This window comes from Tiliqua scincoides, chromosome 5 (genome assembly GCF_035046505.1).
Source record: "Tiliqua scincoides isolate rTilSci1 chromosome 5, rTilSci1.hap2, whole genome shotgun sequence".
Classification (NCBI taxonomy): Eukaryota; Metazoa; Chordata; class Lepidosauria; order Squamata; family Scincidae; genus Tiliqua; species Tiliqua scincoides.
Window position 1 is genome coordinate 31,822,408 of NC_089825.1, and position 24,016 is coordinate 31,846,423.

The 24,016-nt window shown below is 43.4% G+C and overlaps 1 protein-coding gene across 1 annotated transcript in view; it reads right to left on the bottom strand.

Moving 5' to 3' along the window:
• Positions 1-212: 212 nt before the first annotated feature.
• ETV1 (ETS variant transcription factor 1) overlaps positions 213-24,016 on the bottom strand; it is a 104,664-nt gene continuing 80,860 nt past the window's right edge. Inside the window, exons 9-13 of the mRNA XM_066628328.1 lie at positions 16,078-16,146; positions 13,540-13,608; positions 7,358-7,527; positions 5,009-5,110; positions 213-4,074 (exon numbers count right to left, since the gene is read on the bottom strand). Of these exons, the coding sequence (XP_066484425.1) occupies positions 3,853-4,074; positions 5,009-5,110; positions 7,358-7,527; positions 13,540-13,608; positions 16,078-16,146 (632 nt within the window). The 3' untranslated portion in view covers positions 213-3,852. The remainder of the gene's footprint in view (positions 4,075-5,008; positions 5,111-7,357; positions 7,528-13,539; positions 13,609-16,077; positions 16,147-24,016) is intronic.

Genomic DNA, 24,016 nt, shown 5'->3' on the forward strand with positions numbered 1-24,016 from the left:
GGATATAATCCCATTTTTAACAGACAAACAAAGAAATCAAGTCATTAGAAATCCAAACAAACCACCTTTCAGAAATCAGCTGCCAGATTTATTAATCTACCTGGAAAAATGTAGAATAAAAACAGAACTTAAAATAAAACTCTTTTAAGATACAGTTTCAAAAGGGTTAATCAATAATTCCATCAAACAAACTTCTGGTACTGCTTTCCCCCCCCCCCCTGGGAACTCATTCAATGGTGGCTGAATTGCTTATTTTGTTCAGTGAATCACTACCTTATACAGTATATATCATTTTTTAAAAAATATTAGACATTTGAATCAACATTAGGTTTCTTTTGTAAGTCACCGAACCCCTATTAATCAAATATACATCTGATCCCAACAAATGCTCCACTCTGATACTGATGAATCAAAAGCAATGACTTTTCATTAAAAACTGGGCCACACCTTGGCGGTCTATTTCAATGAAAAGCAAAGCTGTCTGAATCTGGATTTTCCTTCTATCTACACCAAATTTTCTACTTTGGGGGACACTTTCCACATTGAAGTGCCCCTCAAAGAACCACTGTGTGTTGAAGGGGTTCCAAGTCCTGTCCTTACGAGTACACTCAGTTAACATATGGCATTAGCCAGGTCATTGGAACTTACCATCACTCCATGTCAACATCATGCTCATGAACAGGAAGTTAATCGCAAGAAAATAAGTCTTTCAAGAAACCTTGTCAGTCTTTACTGATTTTCTCATTGAAGAACCGGTACATTTTCAAGAAGGGCTGCCATGTTAATGTGATTGATTAAATAATACTTTTAAATAGACTAATCAGTTACCCCCAATTTCTTGGGCATATTTTAAGAGATTATTTTCAATAGACGAACTTCAAAAAAATCCAGATGGCAAGCATCATTGTAAAAGAAGTACATCCATTTCTCTCATGCACAGAAGGAAATATTTCTAAGATTATACATCCAAAGATGTAAAGGAATAAACACATTCACACATAATCTAACAGCCAGTTTGTATAGTGGTTAGAGCATCGGACTAGGGCCAGGAAGACCTAGGTCCAAATCCTCACTCAGCCATGAAGCTCACTGGGTGACCTTGAGCCATGTCATCTCTCAGCCAAGCTTAACTCACAGGGTTGTTGTAAGGATAAGATGGGGTGGTGGTGGAGGAAATAACCATCTACAATGCCCTGAGCTCAATGGAGAAAGGGCGAGACAGAAATGTAATATTAATAAGTAAAGACAACATACACTTCATAGCTATTGTTTTTACCCATATCCAAATTTAATTAATTCACTAACAACACAATCCTATGCATGATTCTCAGAAGTCCAGTTGTGTTCACTGGGGCTACTCCCAGGAAAGAGGGTATATGATTTCACCCCAAGGCTTCTTTAATGAAGGGCCAGCCCTATTTCCAAGCAAACCCAGGGCCCTGTGGAACCCACTATTTCCTTCTAAAAAAGCATACATGTGTAACATGAGTACTAGTGTTATTGATTCATGGAGGGAATAAAGATGGAAGGCTTACCATTCGGGCTTCTGTAGGGGTAGCATGCCCTGGATTTATACAAATGGACCTAATACAGTGGTCTTATGCTACTAGGTGTAATCAGTGCATAGAACCAATGTGCTTTGCTCTTCTACAGTGGTGGCTTTTAGTGGCTAACTTTGAAATGAATTGCATAATAAATCATTTATAGTTTTACTGGTTTCCTGACTGACGCTGAGTGCAAAGTATCTCACTACCTCAAGGCATCTTTGATATCATGTCACTTAAAATGAAACATTTCTGCGGCTAATGATTACACTGTCTGCTCCCACCCTTCTCCTTCCAGAGGTGGCATCTGGAACGGAGTGGACGGAGGCAGGAAGTACTGTCGTTTTTAAAAGAACAAAAAAGAAACCATTCTCTGGACAGCTCAAATCTCATTTCTCTCCTTTTCAAATGAGGAAACTCAACGTTTCAGAAAAGGTGTTCATAAATATTTAAAACATTACTCTCTCTCTCTTTTAATTTTATATGTAGAATAAGGTGTGTCTTGCTTTCAACATTATCCTTCTCAAAAATTAAAAAATAAAAACAATAAAAAATGTTTTTTAAAAAACCTTTAAATTGTCTTCCAAACATATCTGAGAACATTTACATTTAGTGTCCAAAAAAAAAAAAAAATTCCCCCCAAAACAAAGTCGATTGATAGCATCAGTGCCAGCACTACAACACCATACAGCAAATTCATCGTATTCTTTGACAGTTCATGTAAGTCTCTGCGCCGCTAAAAGTTATAAAACGTTCTGCAGTGCTTCGTTTAGCAAGCTGAAGCTTACTGTTCATTTCTCAATGCGCATAAAAGGTGCGTATAGCACAGCTGCGGCAGAAGCTATGTTTTTTTTTCTCTAAGCAATAAATGGTTCAAGTCATCTATTTTGTCCTGAAATGCTACCTGTAGTTACAGCATTGCTTATAAATGGGCATAGTAAATTCAGCAAAGAGAATATTACAGAAAAAAAGACAGCAGCAGAAGCATTAGCATTATCTAGTATGTATATATGTTATCAACATAACACAGCAGTAAAAGGTTTAAATGCATATTAATGGGTACCATGTCTAAAAATTACTAAAGTACCTATTTAGTGTATTGGATATTTTGCTCAAGGAGTGCTTGCTGTGGTCTCAACAACGTAATGTAATATGTGACCTAGTACAGTTAATTCCTATTGATTAAATAACGAATTTATGAATGACCATGGGAGGGTCAGGTCTTCTCCTCCGTGATGGCAATCTTGCAGCTAAATGTGGAGATGAAATCCCGAGTGGTTCAGCACATGTAATTATGATACTCCGGTGGATCTTGAAGGGTCTAGAAAAGATAGGATGTGCTGAACTTGTATAGCAAGATGGCACCATACATGGGAAGCTAAGCTACAGCACTGCAATTTGCAGTTTCAGATGAAGAGTTGTGCTCTTCAATCAACTGTGAATGCCTTCCTGAATGATCCATTAAAGAACACAAGGCAGACTGGAGGTCAGGGGCAGAACCCATGTTTTGTATGTAGAAAGTCAGAATTCAACCCGTGGTACCTCCTTGCCAGGCTGGGAAACCCAGAAAGTTGTTGCCTGTTGGTGTCAACAATATTCAGCTAGATGGACCAATGGTCTGACTTGGTATAAATTGGCTTCCTATGGAGCCAAAAGATACGTACAGACAACAAAATAAAACTTTGCAGGGTCTTCCCCTTCACCCTAACAAGCAAAAGAAGAAGCAAAAGTCTGAGTGGTACTCCTGGCTTTGATCAAATACTGCAATTTATGTCACTGGTTCTCTTTCCAAAATGTAGCAAAATGTTAAGTGTGGCAAAAGCAATTTTAAAAAGTGTCCAGGGCAGATCATTCCTCAGGTAGTGTACCAATCGTTATTTATCACATCTAGAATTAACTGTACTATGGATACCCAGAGAGCATGTACAATACCTTTAAGCCAATATGAAACAAAAAACAAACAGATATGATACAGCTTCATTGTACTTAAAACCTGTGTGTTCCCTTCCCAACCTTAAAGATTTAAAAAAGAAAAAGAAAAAGAAAAGCAGACCCACCCTTTTCTTCCTGTTACACAGAATAAATCATTAGATCCCAATCTTCCCCTTTCAAATAAAGTGCACTGTCCATGGTAGACCATAGGTGTAATGCAATAGGAGGCGCCCCTTCATAGTACTATTTATTCTTTTTTAATTTTCTTTTTTTTACAAAACCAACTGAAGGGGATTCAGCTTTCCTCCTGGTCTCATGAAATAGGAGAAGCTTGGGGGAAGAGGGGGCAGGGAAGGCTTCTTCATTGTCACTGCAGTTAATATACATAGCCTTCATTATATGGGTGGGGGTTACAGCAGCCCCCTTCTTGCATGTAGACCATGCTCTCATCAAAGTGGGACAGAGGCACAGTGTCCTCTTCGTTGATATGACGTTCCATGTCCGTCTTCAGCAGAGGGCGCTGGTTGTCCGGAAAGGCCATGGAGAAGAGGGCTTCGGGATCGCAAACAAATTTGTAGACGTATCTCTCTCCAGCAACCTTATGAACAACGTTAGAGAAGAGGGAAAACAGAAAAATAAGGTTACAAAAGAGCTAGAAGTGGAGTCTCCTTTTATTATCTACAAATGCGTCAGAATGATTGGTTGATGGAGATGCTGGGGATGAAAACAATGGAAGACCCTATAAGATGGGTGGGTATCTAAGGAATGGAATACTCCAGTGGTTCCCAAACTGGGCTATGGCTCCCAGGGGGTGGGGGGCAAGAAGACCAGACAAGGGAGCAATGGAATTCACATGAAAAACCAGTCACCCTATACAATGTATAGGATTGTAGCCCTAATGGGGAACAACAGCCAGTGGCCCAGTAGGTCGAGGGAGTTGGCAGTCAAAAAAGTTTGAGAACCACTAGAATACCCCATTGATCCTGATGCTAAGCTATCCCCCCTCAATATTATAGGGTCATTTTATAATTGCAGCAAATTTGTCTAAATTGAACCCCTCCACACACACACACACACACACACACACACACACACACACACACACAGCAGAGCTCACCAGTTGGCATGCATAGGACCATCAGATGTTCAGCTGTTTGCCAGCTGTGCTACGACAAGTGTGGCCTTGGGGAAGCAAAGTGGACATTCTGTTCAAATGCTTCTCTAGCACTTGTTTTTGTATTGTCCCAGTGCTATCTTTTCACCCTGTTCCTCTGGTCCTTGCTGTGACCACAAGGATATTTAAGTACTCTGAGAGAAGCAAGGTTAGCTCTGGTCCTCTGCACAAATATTTGTAACCTGTTTCTTAAGCTGCATCATAAATAAAAGATAAAATCTAAGCATTTGCAGTCCGTGCCTATATCAGTACTAAACCTGTTGGAACACTCCTGTTTACAACTCTTTGCCCTTATATACAGGTTTATAGATGAGCATGCAACATACTGGTGATATTTAATGCCACATTAACTGCTCACCTTTTGCATGATTCCCTTCTCATAATAATAACGAAGTGAACGGCTAAGTTTATCATAGTTCATGGCTGGCCTGTTTTTCTGAATCCCCCAGCGACGTGCCACCTGTCACAGAGAGAGATTAGCACTGATTTGTTAAAATACATTTAAAGAGCCGACCTTATCTTCAGCTATATTTTTCAAAGGAAAAAGGCAACCTGGAGGTCAACTACATACACAAAAGGGTTTCTAACCCAGATTTCTCCTGTTCTAGCATGGCAACGTCTTCCAGGATGTAGTAATCTCTCTAAATCTAGTGTTGGTTCCCTATTTATCTTGTAAATAAATCCATCTAAAAAGTTTCTGTCAAATGAGTTAGTAAGGTTTCAAAGGAAAACAGCAATGCAACTTCTCTGTGAAGGGGAAACTATTTACAAACAAAGGAAGGTAGATGGGAGTGTCAACACCAACAAATGTTGCAGTGTGGGTGCAATTTTCCCAGGATGCAATTTTCAAGTCCAAACTTCCCTTTGAAGTTTGGTCACCAACTACAATGGGCTTGGTGGAAGCTGTTGCCCTCACCACTACAACCACAAATACCTGTTTATTTCCCACTAAAAAATTCCAGACAGCAGGACTGCATATAATCCTGGGAAACAGGCTCCATGGGAAACTAAATTTCCCAAGATCTCGGCAGGTGGAATATTGCAGTGTGTGCTTATATGGTGTCTGGGTGCCCTGTAATTTCCCAGGAGTCCCTGAGTCCTTATTTTCTAAACTGTCACAGTTTAGGCATAATGGAGACTCCAATTATCTTCAGTGTCTCCCAGCGGATACTGCTGCCACTGCAATCACGTAAATCTGGGAGAAAGGAAAAGGTGTGAGCGGAAAAGACCAAAAGGGAGTCGGGGGAGGTGTTTTGACTCTATCATGCTCCCAGTGATAACTTTGGGTGCATGAAGAGGTCTGAACATTAGAAGCTTCGGAAATCAGACATTAGTTTTCAGATTGGTGCAAAAATAATCCGTTCTCACCAAGACCATTCCAAAGCGAGGCACACCCACTACACAGAAGAAAAAATGAAGCAAGGGGGCAATTCAGGGAAACTGAGTTATAGGCCCATGAGTTATAGGAGCAGAAATAATGTCCTTCACACCATGGAGTCAGATCTGGGGCAGGAGGGTGCTGGGCCTCGGGCACACAAATGGCTAAAACCACACAACTTGTTCGGATGTGACACAGCTTGTCACCACTTGCCTATATTCACAAATGCATGTAGATATGCAAGAGAAGCAACTTATCATCGTGATCTGTCCAAGCTTTCAGAGAAGAATGCCCAAGAACAATTTCTGTGAAGTTAGCATGAACTACTATCATCTAGTACATTAAGGACATTAGAAGGGACTACCCAATCTTCTAAACCTGGCCATATTTAAGGGTAGGGAAGAGCCTTTAAAATAAGGTCTCAACATCCCATTGAAATACATACAGTCATTATTGAATACACACCTAATTGTTAATTTTACAGATCCAATATAGCAATCAATCAAAATCCCAATCCTATTGAACAGTTAACAGCATCATCCTAACAGGGTGGCCCATGCTGCAACTTCAGTTGTGCTAAAACGGCCACCGCTATATCCTGCAGGGCCAGGAAGACAGTTGGAAGTTTCCACCAGGTGAGGGAGCATTTGTTCCTCCTTCGCTGTCCCCGTCCCCCTCCCAAGCCTGAACCACACCCTCCCTACCTCACCCCTCATGTGGTTGAATAAGGCTCCAAATACTGCTTTTTAACCAAGTGTCTGTAAACATTCCAAGACAAATTCAGGGCCCAATCCTAAACAGCGTGCACCTGCTTACCACCTGTGCGCACTGTTGCGAAAGTGCCATAAAGCACATTCGCAAGGCTTAGTGCTGGTGGAACACCAATGCTCTGCTGCTCAGTGGTTGAGCAGACCGCTGGGCTGCAGAGAGGTAGGTGGGGGCCTGAGGGGAGTTGGGGAAGAGGCATTCTGGGGTGGGGGGAGGGTGAAGAGGAGGCGTGCTGGGCGGGAGCAGGACGGGAGGGAGACAGGACTGGTAGAGATCAGCTCCACCGGATCCTGAGCTCCATGTTGGGCTGCACGACCCATCACGGAGGCTCTTGATTTTACGGCAACCCAAAGACTGCTGCAGAATCAAGTAGCCCCATTGCGGGGCTACTTCCCTTACCTGGGGAAGGGGATGAAAGCCCCCTCTTTCTGTGGAGCCAGCAGAGGCTGCCCTGTTGCGGACAAGATGCCGTGGCAGCCATTTCAGTGCTAAGGCAGTCCCGGTGCAACAGACAGCTCAGGATTGGGCTGTCAGACTCTTACTGAAAAAAGCAAGGCTCACCTCTTCAGGTTCAATGAGCTTGAATTCCATGCCTCGGCCAGTCCAAGCAATGAAGTGAGAATTTGATGGATCATCGAGAAGAGCTACCAAAAACTGCCACAGCTGAAGAGACCCCCGCCGCTGGTATGTGGGGCCCTCACGATACATTCCTGGTTCCTGCTTGATATCCCCTACACAAAATTGTAAGAGTTACTTTATTTATTTTGAAGAATTTATACACTATTTGTAAGTAAATGTCATATCAGCTAACAAATAAGACATGCTACATGTCCCAAAAGGCAGGTCAGCCTTAGGAAGAGTCATTCAGTTAACAAAAAAATCTTTTGTTAAAATGAACTGCAATGAAATGAAAGTGTTGCCACTTTCAAGCAGTGGCACCTTGTGGATTCAAAACTGTTGAACAGTTTTGGAACTTTACAGCAGAGTGGTACTGACCCGATAGATGACACTTGTGGGTTTGGCAAGGTGGTTGACAGAGCTAACATGGGATTCCTGCAGAACAGCTTCCAAGGGGGCCATGCCTCAGATTGCATTCTTGGGTGGTTTCATGTGAGTGACCAGTGTGTTGTTTAAAAGAACCAAGAGCATCCTTTCTACCTTCTGTGGCTCAGTCTGGCTGAATTCCAGCGGTGCCATCACTACCACTTTATGGGAGGACAATTTGTTTGAACAAACCCCAAAGAATTCTGGTACAAATAGATACCACAGACAATATTCTCAACAGATACTCTACCTACAAAATCAGATATGCTACCCCACCTTTTACAGTGCAGTACACAAAATAAGGGTACAATAAAAATTGCAACCAACACAATCAAATGGGGCACTTCAGAATAGTGTTAAATGCAGGCTCACTTCATTGTAGTTTCACTTGTTTGTCACAGTCCTGTGCAAAATTAACTGGCAGGCATGACACAAGACCTTGTCCTGAGACATCGTGACCCACATATATCCTCACTTGGGGATTTGAAAGACTCCATTTGTATACAAACTTCATTTGGAAATGCAAGGTATGCTTCATATATATGGGAAACCCTATTGACTGCAGCACTTTTAGCATGCAAATTCTTCTACAAGAAATTTGACAGAGTATTTGACTAGGCCTTAAACAGCAGGAGCTTTATGTATGGGTATGCAAATCCTGTGGGTAGATGAGTTTCTCTTTGGCAGACTGCACATGCAGACAAGATGGGTTCCTATTTAGCATGGTTTAGCTGTGCATTAGCAATTCTTCTGAAAAGCGCTATATCAATTGCAAAGGCAAAAGATTAAAAAAAACAAAACTATCCAACCTAAAAATTTATCACCAGTTGTCCAAAAAAGCTAACAAAACTGAAATGTTTCACACAAGATAGTTTTAAAGATAATCGCACTGAGCAGCTCACAGAATTGTCAGCTGAAAAGCTCAGAAGTAAGGCTACAGTTTTTCCCCCCACTAATGATACTTGATTTTCCAGCAAAGAATGCATGATACGCTATTTCCTGCCTTGATACCAAGCAGAGGATTTTTTTTGGTGGAAAGTACCCTAAGCCCTGTACTGTAGCACATAACATTGCACTAAATCTGCACATACAAAGATTTTCACCACCGATAAGGCAGAAGATGGCTTTTTAAACAATTAAATCATATATATCTAGCAATCATTCTGAGCCAAAGAGAAAGTACCTATGGATCACTGATCACACGACATATGAGCAGGTATGTCTCGTCTTTTAAACTTTTCATTCAATTAGATTCTTACTTCCAATAACAACTATGTACTGTGTAAGTACAGAGATAAACATTACTGAAAGTCAGGTTCTGAAGTAGAGAACAGATGTTCGATGTAGGTTATTGTTATTCTCTGCTATCTATTGACCCTTCCCCTTGGAAAGTGCATGGGTAGCATAAGGACGCCACAGAAGCAGGTTACTGTAGCCAAGGACAGGTATGCCTGCAAGCTCTCTGGCACACTGCATATCTCTGCTCCTGTTTGTCCCAGGTTTATTATCGGTGATCTTCCGTGGAGGCAAACACAATTCCAGGTGAGATATTCCTCCTGTGATTTTGAACACTTTCACACAGATGATCTATCCCAGGTACAGAGAGGATTGCCTCTGTGGACAAATACTGTCCACAAGGAGTGAGGGTGGTGGTGTACAGAGCACATGGTGCTGGAGTTAGCCTGCCAGCCTGCTCTTGTAACTGGGGTCCTGCCCACTGTTAAAGCTATGAATGAAGAAAGCTACAGTGGCATGTCTTATTGCCTTATTGCAATATCTGTTGAGAGGGACATTAAATCATGGACGCAACTGGAGCAGGGTAGGCAAGCAGTACATCTTCACAGACAAAATCATTTGTTTTGCCTTGTTTGTTTTTATTAGCTTTTTAAGATTGAAGACAGGCACTGCTTCTGTCGATATTTAACTCCATGCATGTATATGCAAAGCCAAATCATGTTCACATTGCTAAATGGGAAATTTGCCAGAATTATGAAAAGGTAAAAACTGGGACTTCAGGTTCAGGCACTACGAAAAACAAAGCCAAGACAGAGGTTGAATAAAACCATAGTTAGCATACGTCCAACTGCCAGGCTAACTTTCAGAGAAGTCATCCTTCTACAAAAATATCAAGCTTATGATTGCTGAAAGAAATACAATTTAGTCCAAGGTGAATGGTAAAACTCAATTTTAATATTGTACATAGAAGTGCTACCAGAATGCTTGAACTGGCTTGGGCACAACATTCAGAAGTAAGTACGGCAGTTCCCAATTTATGTTTCAACTATATGTGTTTTAAGCTACCAAGCTGCGAACAAAATATGTTCTGGGCATTACTAAACTAAAAAAAAAGGCAATCAGTGTTGGCTGATCTCTCTTGTAGACCAGCAATATAATTCTATGCATGTTTACTTTGAAGTAGATGCACTGGGTTTAACAGGATGTACTCCCTACTAGTAGGTGCAGCCTACAAGATTTTAATTTCTAGGTTTTGTAGCAGAAGAACTCCAGGAGTAAATCTTAAAAAGTCAGGCATGAAATCCCTGCCATAGTACTGCATTGAAAAGGAGAAACAGGCAGGCACTACAGATCCACAGCCCTGGACACTAGTGTGGGTTGACTTAAGTTCTGTGGAGTAATCTATCTTAAAAACAAACTAATGAAACTAGAATTCTCACCAATGTGTCCTAAATTTACAAAGCAAGAGTGCATACTCAGGATCTCTTGACAGTTAAGGTGTAACTAAACTGGTAAATGATTCCATGTACTCATGCTTAAGAACACACAAAGTACTTTACAGGATCAGATCAAAGTCCACCTAGTCCAGCATTTTTTGCAAGAATCCCAGCAATTGCCAAGCACCATGGGAGTCCAACTGAAATCTACATTCCTATCCACTCCATCTTTACAACATTACAAACATGGGAGAAGGAATGGCAGACTTATCAGGACAGGATTAGTACGTCTCGTACGCTACTCACAATCATTGCTACTTTCTTTCACTTAGCAACATACATTGAAAAGGAACCACATTGAAATACTGTGGTGAAAGAGCATTACAGTTACCTCCCTTCTTCCCTACAGGTAAATTCCAATGTGAACCAGGCTTTCTAGTTTCTCCTTGTGGCCCAATCTTATGCCGGCTGGGCCTCAGTGTAATATGCATCACACCAGCAGTCACAAAGCAGACTCTGTTGGCACACACTATCAGGCCACTGGCAGGGAGGCAAGAGCGGTGTCCTGCATGCCAAGGCATGGCTGAAGAGCGGCCAGGCCAGATAAGGTCGCACAGGGGATTGAATGGGGCAGGGAAGGGTGGAACGAGAGAGGGGTGGATGGAACAAGGAGGAAGGTAGATTAGGCCTGGCAGGGGCAGGTTCAGCAGCACAGTGCATACCAAATTCTGACACACACCCCCTTCCCAGGCCTGGGGCCAATGCAGACTTTCGCAGTTATAAAGCTGGCTCAGGTCCAAGTTGAATCACTTGGCCCACAGGGGCGTGCCCCTGGGCAAGGGAGCAAATATTTGCTTACCCAGAGGCAGCCTCATGAGGCCAAAACTCCCCCTGAACTCTGAAGGATGCAACAGAGCCCAGGCACACACCACTGCATCACTTCCTGGGGAATCACGGTGGATTGGGCTGTAGGCCTGAATGATTTCTCCCCTCAAAAAAAGGACAATATAACAATGCAGGTGCACAAGGTTTAAAGAGCAAGCTGTCTACACAGTGGAAGAGGTTTGCCTGCTCTTCTGCTATGCTATTTCAGTGCTACTTCCAGCTGAATGTGTCAACCAGACTGACAATAGCTGCACTCACTGAGTACCAGCATGGGTTCAGCCAGTTGACCAACACACCATTTAGCATTCCAATTTCAGAAAGAGTATATAAGGGTAAAACGATGGACATTCTTGCCCACAACGCTCACTCCTAAACCAACAGTCTCTCTATAACAGTAAGAAAAGCTGTTTTTAAACTGTAGTTGTAAAGGGATGCCCTTTTTAATTTTTTTAAACAGCTTTTATTTAACACATTTTATGGTTTCAGCAGGGAGTTCCAGAATCAAACCCCTGAGGATGTTGAGGCATGACTTTATTCCATTAGGAGCAATGGAGGGGCAAGAAACTTGGAAGTGGGTCATTAAACCTATTTTTCCAGTTTTTTATCTATGGATTTTTTTTTAATCCACGAGGGATTCTGGAACTGAACCCTAGTGGATAACAAAGGACGACCTGTACTGATATCCAACTCAGGTAGTTGATTGCTGGTTTGTACACAAAATACAGCTAGATCAGCGAACTGTTTTTACATGCTTGGGGACTCCAAGTACATAGATGTAGATAGGTTTGCAAATTAAAAGTAAAGGGAAAACATTTTAAAATAGCATGATGTTGACTTGCAACATGCTCAGTGTCAGTGGAAAAAAAAAAAACCCAGCTGAACATGGGCCAGGAAGAGGAAGTTGGCTTGAGCCAACTGGGCATTAGGGTTGAGACAATCTAACATTTTTGTTGCAGATCCCATGGAAGATCTTTGGCTGCTGGAAATCTCCTCTGGGTAAAGGGACACTTGTCTCCTTGCCAGTGGTAAGCCCCCAGCAGCCAAAATGGGTCAACTTGGACCTGCACCAACAATATCACTGGTGCAAGTCCACATTGATCCATGCAGGTAGATCGGACCTGAGAAGGGGGTTCAGATACGGGGTGTGCTGTACCACCGATCCTTCTGGGCCTGATCCACTCATCCCCACTCCGTCACCAGCCCATTCAGTCCTCCCCCATCCCTGCACTGGATGTACTTGGTCCAGCAGGCCTCCAGATGACTGCTGGTGTGGGTGGGAGAGCTCCAGCCTTACAGCTGGTGTGCAGGCTCTCTGCGCAATTACAGAGTGCTTTATGCTGCCTTTGCGACAGCGCAAAATAGTGGAATGTCTGTTCCGTCAGCACAGCATTTAGATGCGAGCGGGCTGTTAATGTGACACTGAATACTGGCCCATGTTCCTTTGGCTACCAAGCAGCATAACCACATTACCAAGTCTCCCCACCAAATGCATGCTAAATTTATATCTATTAACATGAAGAACATGGCTTACTATTTTATAAGATGCCATCAACCACCCCCCAAACCCTTTAAAAGAAAATAACTGATATTACATATTCTATTCTTACGGCATCAGCTTCATTAAACAAAGTAATACATGTTCAGTAAAGCTCAGCTCTTGCTAAAACACACAGAAAGCCCTTGAATAGCTCTGTTGCACTTGTATTCCATAATTCATCTCTTCATGGATTAAAAAAAGACAAGGGTTTGCATTAGTCACCAGTAAATCCAGAGTAGCTACTTTCTGTTCTGCTTTGTTAATTACAGGATCAGCTTTCAATAAATCTCTAATAACAAGCTGTATGTGATCATCAGCGCAATGGAAATCCTCCTGTTCTCAGAACAGCCAGAGAAGTACAGTGTTTTATCTTGTTCCCGAATACCAAAACTCCCATGAGCAAAAACAGAAGACTTCCCTTGAAAAGCAAGGCTTTGGTTGCTGGTGGCAAAGGCCAGTCTTTGGTGGGGCATACCGTAAATGGCCTATTAAATGGCCTTGAGATGGAATGCTAGTGACCCTTAAACAAGATAAGTAAAAAAGAAAAGACCCTTATTCTTTTCCAATTCTGCACACAAAAGAAAACATACACACACATAGCATACCATCAAACTTCTCTGGAACAACGCAGGTGTCATCATAAAACTGTCTCGGTCCTTTTTCATAAATACAACCTGTAATTGTAAAGAGAGAGAGAAGCTTATTTACTAAATTGGTTGGGAAACAGAGAATATCAACTTAAACCAGATAGGCCACTCTTATACATTTAAAATGAAGACTCGAGCTGCATACGCATGCTGGATTGGTCATTTTGTTCCAACTGGAGTGCTAATTACTAATGAGAACTTTGTGTACGGCTACACTATGAAACACATTCTGAGAAATTCTTCATTACTGGATATGCTCAAAATAGTGATTTTGCATTTACATTTAATGGAGGACCATCCTCAATGGAAAACAGTGGTTTAAGGGGAGAAATGAAAGCCTTAATGCACCACCTGAACATTCAGATAATGGTCTTACGCATAAACATAGCTATAAACATTTAGTGGAAATTATTCAAATGGAGAAATATCAAATGAAGGAATGGAGAAAGACAGTCAAAGCAAAGTTCAACTGCTGGCACGCTTTGGAACTGGAAAATCAAGAAGTTCACATTCGGCTCCAGCATGAAGCATATTGGCTGGCCTTGAACACACTACACTGGGTGGGTCTGTGCATTATCTAAAGTGATTTTGCCCTCTGCATTGTGTACATAACCAGAGAGACAATCAAGTCAAGCAAAGTATCTTGTGTCCCTCTGACTCAGAGTTGGGAAAACCCAGTGGGGCTTGACTTGAGTCTCTAAGTCACTGCTCCCCACGACTTGACTCAAAAATGAGTCATAACCGGGGCACTTTCTGAGACTCCGAGCCACCCTTTAGTGACTCAAATGGACTCGAGTCTCCCCCCCCTTAAAAAGCCAGCTGCGGAAAAAACGGGGCTGCTGCCAGGCTCTGCGCATGTGTGGTGTCAGTGTTCTCTTTGAACATTCCCCTGCTGTCCCTGCCCATCGGTAAACAGGGCAGGAGGGGTGGGAGGGACTGTGTGAGAGCCGGGACAGAAGCAGCGAGAGGGAGGAGGAGGGTCAAGAGCAGCAGCTGCAAGGCTTACCAGGATAACCTGATCCTTTGCAGCCCTACTCAAAAGTAGCCCCACTTCAGCCTGTCATTCAATGAGGCTTGCTCCCCCAAGTAACAACAGAGGCAAGAAGCCATGAGGTTGGAAAGAGGAATCGGCAAAAGAGTTTCTTCCCCCTCCCTGGGCTTTTGCCAATTGTAAGACAAGAACCCCCTTGGGCACTGCCTCCTGCTCTCCCTCAGACAATGAAAATATACAAATGCCCGTAGTTTGTCCAATGATCACTAGTTCTTTCCTATCAGATATGGGGAAAAAGAGTTCACACACACACACACACACCCGCCTGATTCATTAACCCTTTCCTGCCTCCCGGTTGGGACTCCCTGCTGCTTGCCACTGGAATGCTGGCCCCACAAGGTTTTCCACACAGCAAAAGTAGTAAGCAGGCACCCCCAGACACAGGCAGACTCAAATCAGCAGGAGTGGGGATGAGTGCTGAGTCAGGGAGCCCCTGACTCGAGTCTTTTTCAGAGTCTTCCATGCGCACGACTCATGAGTTGCAGAGTCACCCAAAATCAAGCACTTTCGTGACTCAAGTCCAAGTCACTGAATCGAGTTCCCAACACTGCTCTTCCCTCATCACAAATGTTGTTGCTGAGTTAGCGTGTCAAAAAGACAGTAGCTCTTTGTCACATTTTAAAGCCTGGATGTAATCTGTAGCCATGTACAAGTGTGCTCTTGGGTAATCTCAAGGGGTGCGAAGACATAGGGAAGTATAATAATGGCGCTGGAAAGCTGGATAGGATTGGGCCCTCAGTCTCCTCATGGATGATCCAGCCATGTATATCCATGAAGGAGAGTTCAAGAAGTGGGAAATGTTGAAAATTATGCAACCAGTTTTTTGTTTACTCAGCATGAGCTAGAGGCAGAGTATCAAAATTAATACTGTACCACATATCCTTTATATTGTGCCAACACCTAATGCTGCTTTTAGAACAGTGGTTCCCAACCTTTAGGAGCCCGTGGAACACTGAGGCAAACATTGGAGTTGTCAAGGACCACATGCAACCCCCTCCATCCCCACCACACACACACACAAAAATTCAATTTGGGAGCCCATGGGGGAGTGCTGAGTGACACACTGGAAATGTCAGCTGCAGGAAGTTCATTCTCTGCCCTCTCTAGCACTCCATGGGGAAACATCTCACCAAGTGACCACTCCTCCACAGACTATTAGAAAGGGTGAAGAAAGGACCCTCCCGCAGGTGGCACTTCAAGTGCTGGACCACCAGAGAGAGCAGAGAATGAACTACCTACAGCCACAGACAACACTTCAGTGGCCCATGGGAAGTGCTCACTTGGTGAGACACTGGAAGTGATCAGAGGTGGTCATCTTTTTTCCTGAGCCCTTGTGGACCACTTCTCAGAGTCTCACAGAGCACCTGTGATCCCCAGACCACAGGCTGGGAACCACTTTTTTAGACAGAATGAAAAAGAAAAAGTACACACACACAGCCTCTTACCGTCTGTTCTGTTCTGGTGTGCCAGGAAGCCTTCTTGCCTCATGTAAATGGAATGGCAGCTAGGCACTTCTGGAAAGAGAAGACAACACAACACTAATCAGGAGGTTGTCTGAAACAGCACAGCTTAACAACAAGGCAGGCTGCAGAAGAATAGTAACCATTGATGATAAAAGAAAAAGGAGAACCCACAACAGAACCAGGGTTTCATCATTTGAGATCACCAGGCTGGTTGGGTAGGCCTTGGTGTGATCAGTGCCTTTTGAGTGAGCACTTCAGAACTCCACATACACTGCTTTGAGTTCCATGAGACAGAAATATAATGAATGGGACTTCCAGCCACAAGCGTGATCTCTCCATCCGGACTGGCCACTGCTGCAATGTTCTTTTGCAAACTGGGCAAGGGTGCTTGCAAAGTTTTTTCTTTAAAATATATTTCAGAAACTTTTCACAACCCGGCAAAAATTGGCTTGTGACCCACTGGTGAGTCCCGACCCACAGTTTGGGAAACACTGGACCAGGTTATCTCCTGCCTCTGACCCTTTTGACAGCTGAACTTGTAATTTGACCTGTAGTCTACTCTGATACGTACCACTTTCCTTTAGCCTCTCAGAGTGACCAAAAAGCTAACTACTTGGGGGTATGACTCTGCAGGACTTTTGAGATCCAACATGTTCTAAATCAAAACAGAAGCATTTACAACTTGACCACCAGTACTTTCCCCTTTGAAAATAGTATCCTATTGTATTTTGCTTATGACTTTGTGTATCATTTACAGTGTACCTCTGTGTGTGCGTGCCGTGTGTCTATATAATTTTTCCCAACTGGTGACACAATACAATATTGTACAAATAGGATATATATCATACAGGTTGCCTACCCTACAATTCTGAACCTGCCAGTTGCTCAATAGGCTATGACAATCTGTTCTTTGATTAACCCCTGAAAAATCACAAAAACAAAAGGAGGCTAGGAAAACCAAGCATAATTTGCCCAGTATTGTGTGCAAGCTCTTTTTTCAAGATGCAATCCTGAATTTCACTGTTCACTGACTAGTGATGAGTATCAAGAACTCAGAAGGAAAAGAAAATGAGATTTTACACTGAATTCACTAAGCAACTGCAGCCACAGATAGAATTAGAGTTCATCTAGCCACAATCTCATTCAACAAACCTTTTATTACTCTATAGCACTATGAAGTGTACCAGTCATCTCGAACCTACAATATTTATGGATTTGAGATTTTTCTTAATCATTCAAAGTAAAATTGAAGGACTCTCGACAGAATGAGATGTGATTCTGGACATAAGGCTGTCATCCAAAATGGGAACCCTATATGATGTTCTAGCCTTTTTTCTCCATAATGCAGGGCTTCCCAAACTGGGTTATCGCAACTCCCCAGTCAGGAAAGCTCTGTCCCTATCCCTGTAAGGCAGTGATTTTCAACCTTTTTCATCTCATGGCACACTGGCAAGGCACTAAAATTGTCAAGGCACACCACCAGTTTCTTGACAACTGACAAGGCACACTGTGCTGCCAATGGGGGGGGGGAGCTCACATCCCCAATGGCCCTACTCATAAATGACCCTCTCCCAAACTCTCACGGCACACCAATGTGGTTGGTGGTTGAAAATGGCTGCTTTAAGGGGTGGAGGAAGGGGGAAGGCAGCAATGCGATCCCAGGATCGTGCTGCTACCAGAGATGGGAGGGCGTTTTTTTGTTTGTTTTTTTAACTTAGCAGGAGCCAGCACCATTGTCCTGGAGAGTCCAGGGGGTCTGGGGAACCCTCTACAGGGCTACTCACACCACCAAATGTTTAAAAATAATATAAAAAAAACTTCCGGTTTTTGTCACGAAATTGGAAGTGCCCTTTTTTCTATTTGGGGTACAAGTAGCCCTGTAGAGGGTTCCCCAGGTTCTATTTGGGGAACCCTGCTGAGGACTCCCTAGACCCCCAGGACTCCCCATGACAATGGCACTGGCTCCTGGTAAGCTTTAAAAAAAACAAAACCAAAACCCTCCCATCCCTGGCAGCAGCGCAATCCTGGGGATCGCATTGCTGGCTTAGCCTCCCCCGCACACATGTACCTTAGTTTTCAAACTCCCAAGGAGCTCGAGAACCTCGGCCATAATGCGTAGGCAGTCTTACCTGCGCTGAGACATCAACATGTTTTGCATTTCCTCACCCAAAAACCAGCCTAATGGCCAATACCAAATACACAAATACGTGCATAAATCCACCTGGACATTTTAGGGAGAGCGGAGGATAAGTTGTTGAATGTCACATCTAGTTCTGTTGTCACATCAGTAAAGAGGGGTGTAGTTCCACCCCCCCATAGGATGATTGCTGGTTTATACCTACTAATCTTACAGCCCAATACTAACTAAATTTCCCTGCAGTGATGTAGCACTGCTGGCTGGGTGGCGGAATTTCAGCCGCTGGGGATCTCCTCGAGGCAAGAGTACATTTGTTCTGTTTTTTCTTGGGTAAGCCCAGCAGCTGCAAGGGGTCATTTGGGACCTGCACCAGCTCTATAGATGGGGCAAGTCTGAGTTAAGAACATAAGAACAGCCCCACTGGATCAGGCCATAGGCCCATCTAGTCCAGCTTCCTGTATCTCACAGCGGCCCACCAAATGCCCCAGGGAGCACACCAGATAACAAGAGACCTCATTCTGGTGCCCTCCCTTGCATCTGGCATTCTGACATAACCCATTTCTAAAATCAGGAGGTTGCGCATACACATCATGGCTTGTACCCCGTAATGGATTTTTCCTCCAGAAACTTGTCCAATCCCCTTTTAAAGGCTTCTAGGCTAGACACGAGTTGATCTGTGTCTGAATTGATTGGGTCAGGAAGGAAGACAGGATACAGAGTTTGCCTGTACTGTTGTTCCTGCTCCCTCCTTGTCCCAATCCGCCCACCTTACCCCTGTTCCACCCCCTTACCCTGTTTTTGATAGAAAGGCAAGCTCACAGAGGTCTTAAATAAAGGATGCCACCTAACTCACAGGTCATTGCCCATGTTCATATTGTAAATCATTGTTATACATGCACATTTGCTCATTGTCCAGTGGGAAGGAAAATCCTCTCATGTCCAAATCCCCAATGGAGAAGTAATGGTCAGGAGGTTTTAACACTGGATAGGGTACCATTTCTCATTTCCCCCTCCCCCCCTTGCTAGTTTGGCTTCTTCACTCCCTTCCACCCCCTCTAAGTTCAGCAATAACAGCACATAAGGCTTTCACATCAAGTGAGTATCAAGGCCTAACCCTATCATACTTTCCAGGACCAATGCAGCCATGCCAAAAGAGCATAAGCTTCATCCTGTGGGGGGGGGGGGGTAGTCACAGAGGCATCCTCGGGGCTGCACTGCAGCTGCATCGGTGCTGGAATGTTGAATAGGATTGGACCCTCTCTCATCTATACAGAGCAGCTGGTTGCCTGCAAGAGGCTGAAAGAACTGACAGAGCTCCCACTGTTCTCCTCTGTATCTAAGACAACAGGAAGGAAGAATGTATATACAGGGTGTCCCACATTATCTGCAGGGGTTCCATTTCTCTTAGAGGCCGGGCAGCCCAATCCTGAGCTGAAAATGGCTGCCGCAGCATCGTACATACTTTGGGCAGCTGCCGGCAGCTACTCGGAAGAAGGGGACTTTCATTCCCCTTCCCCCGGGTAAAGAAAGTAGCCCCACAATGGGGCTACTCGATTCACGACCAAGTAAAAGGTTGGCTGTGGATCAAAATCCTCTGCATCGGGCACTGAGCCCAACATGGAGGCTTTTGACCAGATAGAACGCCACTCCACCAGTCCTGCCTCCCTTCTCTCCGCGCCCCCCACCCTCTCCCCGCCTCCCCCTCCCCAGAACGCCGGCTCCCCGCTTCCCCCCACTTACCTCTCTGCTGCTTGGCGGTCCGTGCGACCACCAAGTGGTGGAGGTTGGGTGCCCACCAGGCGCCAGCCAATGCTGGGCTACCACCGACACTCGCCCGGCCCTGCGGCCCACAAATGTGCCTTACAGCACATTTATAACAGTGCATGCCAACAGTAAGCCGGCATGCCAAGCTCAGGATTGGGCTCTTAGAAGGCATTCTGAGGGCTGGGGAGGCCCTCCCCAGGCCTTCAGAACACTCTCCTGAAGTGAGGGGAGCACAACTCCCCTGTGTGTTCATGTGGGTCTGACCTGCCGCTGAGGGACCTATGGATACTGAAATCTATGGATCCTGAATCTGCAGATACAGTGGGCCCACTGTATTATGCAGCAGTCTCTCCCTCCCCCTTACCCACTGATATACTTGAGAGGCCCCTGAATGTTCCAACAATACATAAATGTATACACATGTACATAAATGACAATGTAATTTGTGAGGGAGAATTTGTGGGGAGAGAATATAATAATGCAAAAAACGTTCCCACAGAAAGGTGGAAAATAGCCATTAAAACATAGGTATTAACTGTGCTTTCGCATGCAGTTAATCAGAAAAAGGATCAATCAGCCCTCAGGCCCTATGTTGTGCATGTCTGACTATGATATATCCTCATAGCAGATTCTTCACAGTTGCTATCCCAGAGACACAAGCACCTTTAAACCAACCCTAAAAGCATCTCTTGCATTCCAATGTCAATGACAATTCACATCTCAATACTCTTTTTTATTTTAAGTCACAGTTAGCAACGTTAACTACAACACGATGAAATGATCCACAGAGACTGAAAAAAAAAAAAATTACAGCCAAGAAGACTTTGCTCTTTGCAAAGTACCTAAAGTCATATTATTCCAAAATGCTATTGGTTAATTTATGACTATCAGAATGGGTCAAACGCTAATCAAATTGTAGAAACATTTCCAAAGTGATTATTCAATCAAATGACTAACATAGTTAATTAGGAGCCATAAACATTGCTCTGAAGTTCATCAAAGTAATGACTTGCCCAGAAAAATTACTGCCAATTAAATTGCCTGCTGCTTTCATTTCTACCTTATCCAATAAAAAGGCCAACCAATGAAATTTAACATTGCAGTTTTAAATTGTGCTAAATGCTTGACTAAGACCCAGAAGTATTTTAACTAGCAAACTAGGGTTACATTTTAGAGCCACAGAGGATGATCAGCAACTGAATATTTTCTGCTTATTCCAAAATGGTTTTTTTATAAAGTACAGCATATAGCAAAGTTGCGGCAAGCATGTGGCTTTAAGATGGAATTGAATAGTTGGGGGGCAAAACAGTTGCATCATTTTTTAGACATCTGTTTTGTTTACTGTGCATATTTGACCCAATTTAATTAGACAGTTCACACTGTGCAATGATCTGTTGTGTACATGAATTTACATTTTAAAAAAAACCCCAGAGCAATAAAGATTTAAAAAGGAAGACTGCCTTCCCTCTCCAGTTCCTTTAAAGAGACCCTTTTGAGAGTTCTGCTGCCTTCTGAGATCATGTTGTCCTCATCTCCCTTCTGCCGTTTTTGGTGTCCAGAACTTTTACATACTGTGAACCCACTTTACTAAATAGGAGGGGAGATCCTTGCACTTATAGGCATGGGTTGCTCACAGCAGGATTCAGGGGCCAGAATTAAAGACAACAGTGAGCCCCCCAAATCTCTTTAGCTCAGCAAGCGTACTGCATTGCTTTACTTTAACCACAAGTCATTTAAGCTAGATGCAAAATGCGACATCGCGTGATATACCTCATATTAGGCAGAGCTGAACCACAGCAGCCTTCCAGACCATAAATTTAGAGTGTAAGAAGCAATCTTGCATTTAGGAGACATATAAATGAAGACACAACCAATCAACCACAACCTTATTTCTCACAAATTTGGAAAAAAAGACTGTATCAGGCAGTAGCAGGATGTGGAGTCAAAGAGCGGATATTGGAACTGGTGAGTGCTGATCTTCTGTAGGCTATGCTGTCTCTTCTTTTCATAGCATCACAAGAAAGACCATGGAGCAGGACAACAGAGGTTCCTTCTAGATTACATCCTTTTCAGAGAGATCAACACCTCAAGGAGATTAAGGAGGATGGTAATATCTACTCCCCATTGTTATTCTTCTGCATGGGATAAGAGCTGGCTTAGCCAATTGAAGTGGTCACTTCAAGGGGCATGATGGAGGAGGTGGCAAACTGATCAGGGGTGCCCTGCACTCTGTGTCTCCCCACTGCCTCCCTCCAACCTGCCAACCACTCACTCACTTCCACTGGTGCTCCAATTCGTTTCTGCAATTGGTTGCAGCAATGGTGCTGCAAGAAGGACGCTGTGGCAATCCCATTCTGATCTTTCCACTTTTACACCACTGATCTACACAGAATTGGTCCACCTGGCCCACCCAGTGAAAAATGGGTGGAGTACTCCTGCCATTTTCTTCATACATTTACCTCTGCCGCATCCTGCTTGATCTTGCCCGGGTGCATTCAAACAAACAGGATGGGTGGAGCATTCTACAAGTGAAAGGACTCCACTCCTGGCATGCTCTGCCCAGCCTGTTTGCTTGAACGCAGCCAGGCCAGGCAGGATCAAGTGAGAGGAGATGGATGCAAAGGTTATAAAGCGGAGCACTCTAGAATCACTCTATTGTGCTGAGCTCTCTTCTCTTTGCCTGCCAGGCAGCTTCCTTAAACAGTTGGGCAAGCAAGGAAGAAGAAGTGGCAGGGGAAAAAAGAAAGAAGGTGGGTGGCTGGCAGGGGTGGCAGATCTGTACTGTTCCAGGCTACAGATCTGCTTGGATCACCCAGGTTGTGACTGTTTTTTGTGACCAGTTCTAGGAAAGATTTGCTTGAAAATATGGTTTGCAGTATTTCCATCCCTCACAGTGATGATAAAGCACTTCAATTGCACATGATGTAACTGGACAGGATGAGTTTCACAAAAGAACAATATAATTTAGAACAATAATAGCCATACTGTTTGTGATCTTCTAATTTTTTTTTAAAGCAGAAAAAAATCTATACATTATATTTATCAAATGATACCATTTATTGACTCTACATCATGAAATCTATTAACTGGAAAACTGGCTTGGCAGCTGCTGCACAAAATGGTGCTACATCGAGTGTATTGACGACCGCTGTTTACATTTTCTTGCTCACTTGACCTGCCTGCTCTATTATATTTGTAGCGCAATTTATGGTCCCTCCCACACAACGCATATTTAAACTTTATTGAAACGTAACAGTCAAACTGATGCAGTAATTAAAAACAACAATGGAGTAGAATTCTAGGGAGAAACGTGGCTATGTTGTGCTGAAGGAAGGGCAGTTTTGGGAACAGGCAGAATAATCCTAATTTGTGGAGAACAGATTAAAAGAGTTTTGGAACAACTTAAAATTACAGAATGCAAGAACACATACAGAGGGAGCGGGAGAGAGAAAAAACAAAATGTGTTTAGAAAGGCAGCACAAAAAAAAAGTTAACATTTTCATTTCGGATTTCAAAAGGTAGAAAGCTAGCAGTTTTCTAGAATATAAACCGAATAGGTGGCATCCACAGTTTCCCTTATCTCAGAACAAAAACACCTTAGTCTGGAGCAGGGAAAATCATGGAAGCCACTCAATGAGTCTAAAGTATTTCCTTAACAAACCGGTGTACTCTGGAATTAACTCTGTATAGTCACCTTAATAAGAAAAAGACTTTGAATTTGTACAGCATTTTCAAGTGCTAAAAGCGCTTTGTATGTATCAGTTGCAATCCTTCTAACAACACTCTAGGCACCATTAAAACCCATACTGTAGCTGTGGAGCTCAGAGGAATGTTACTGGCTTAAGGCCACCAACAGCCCAATCCTACGCATGTCCACTCAGCACTAAATTCAATAGGATCTATTCCTAGGTAAGTGTGTATAGGATTGTACCTCTACTGAGAATTCAAGGCAGAGGTGAGGTTTGAACTAGGAAAATTCCAAGTTGCAGCTCAGTCCGTGATCCAGAGATCTGTGTATGC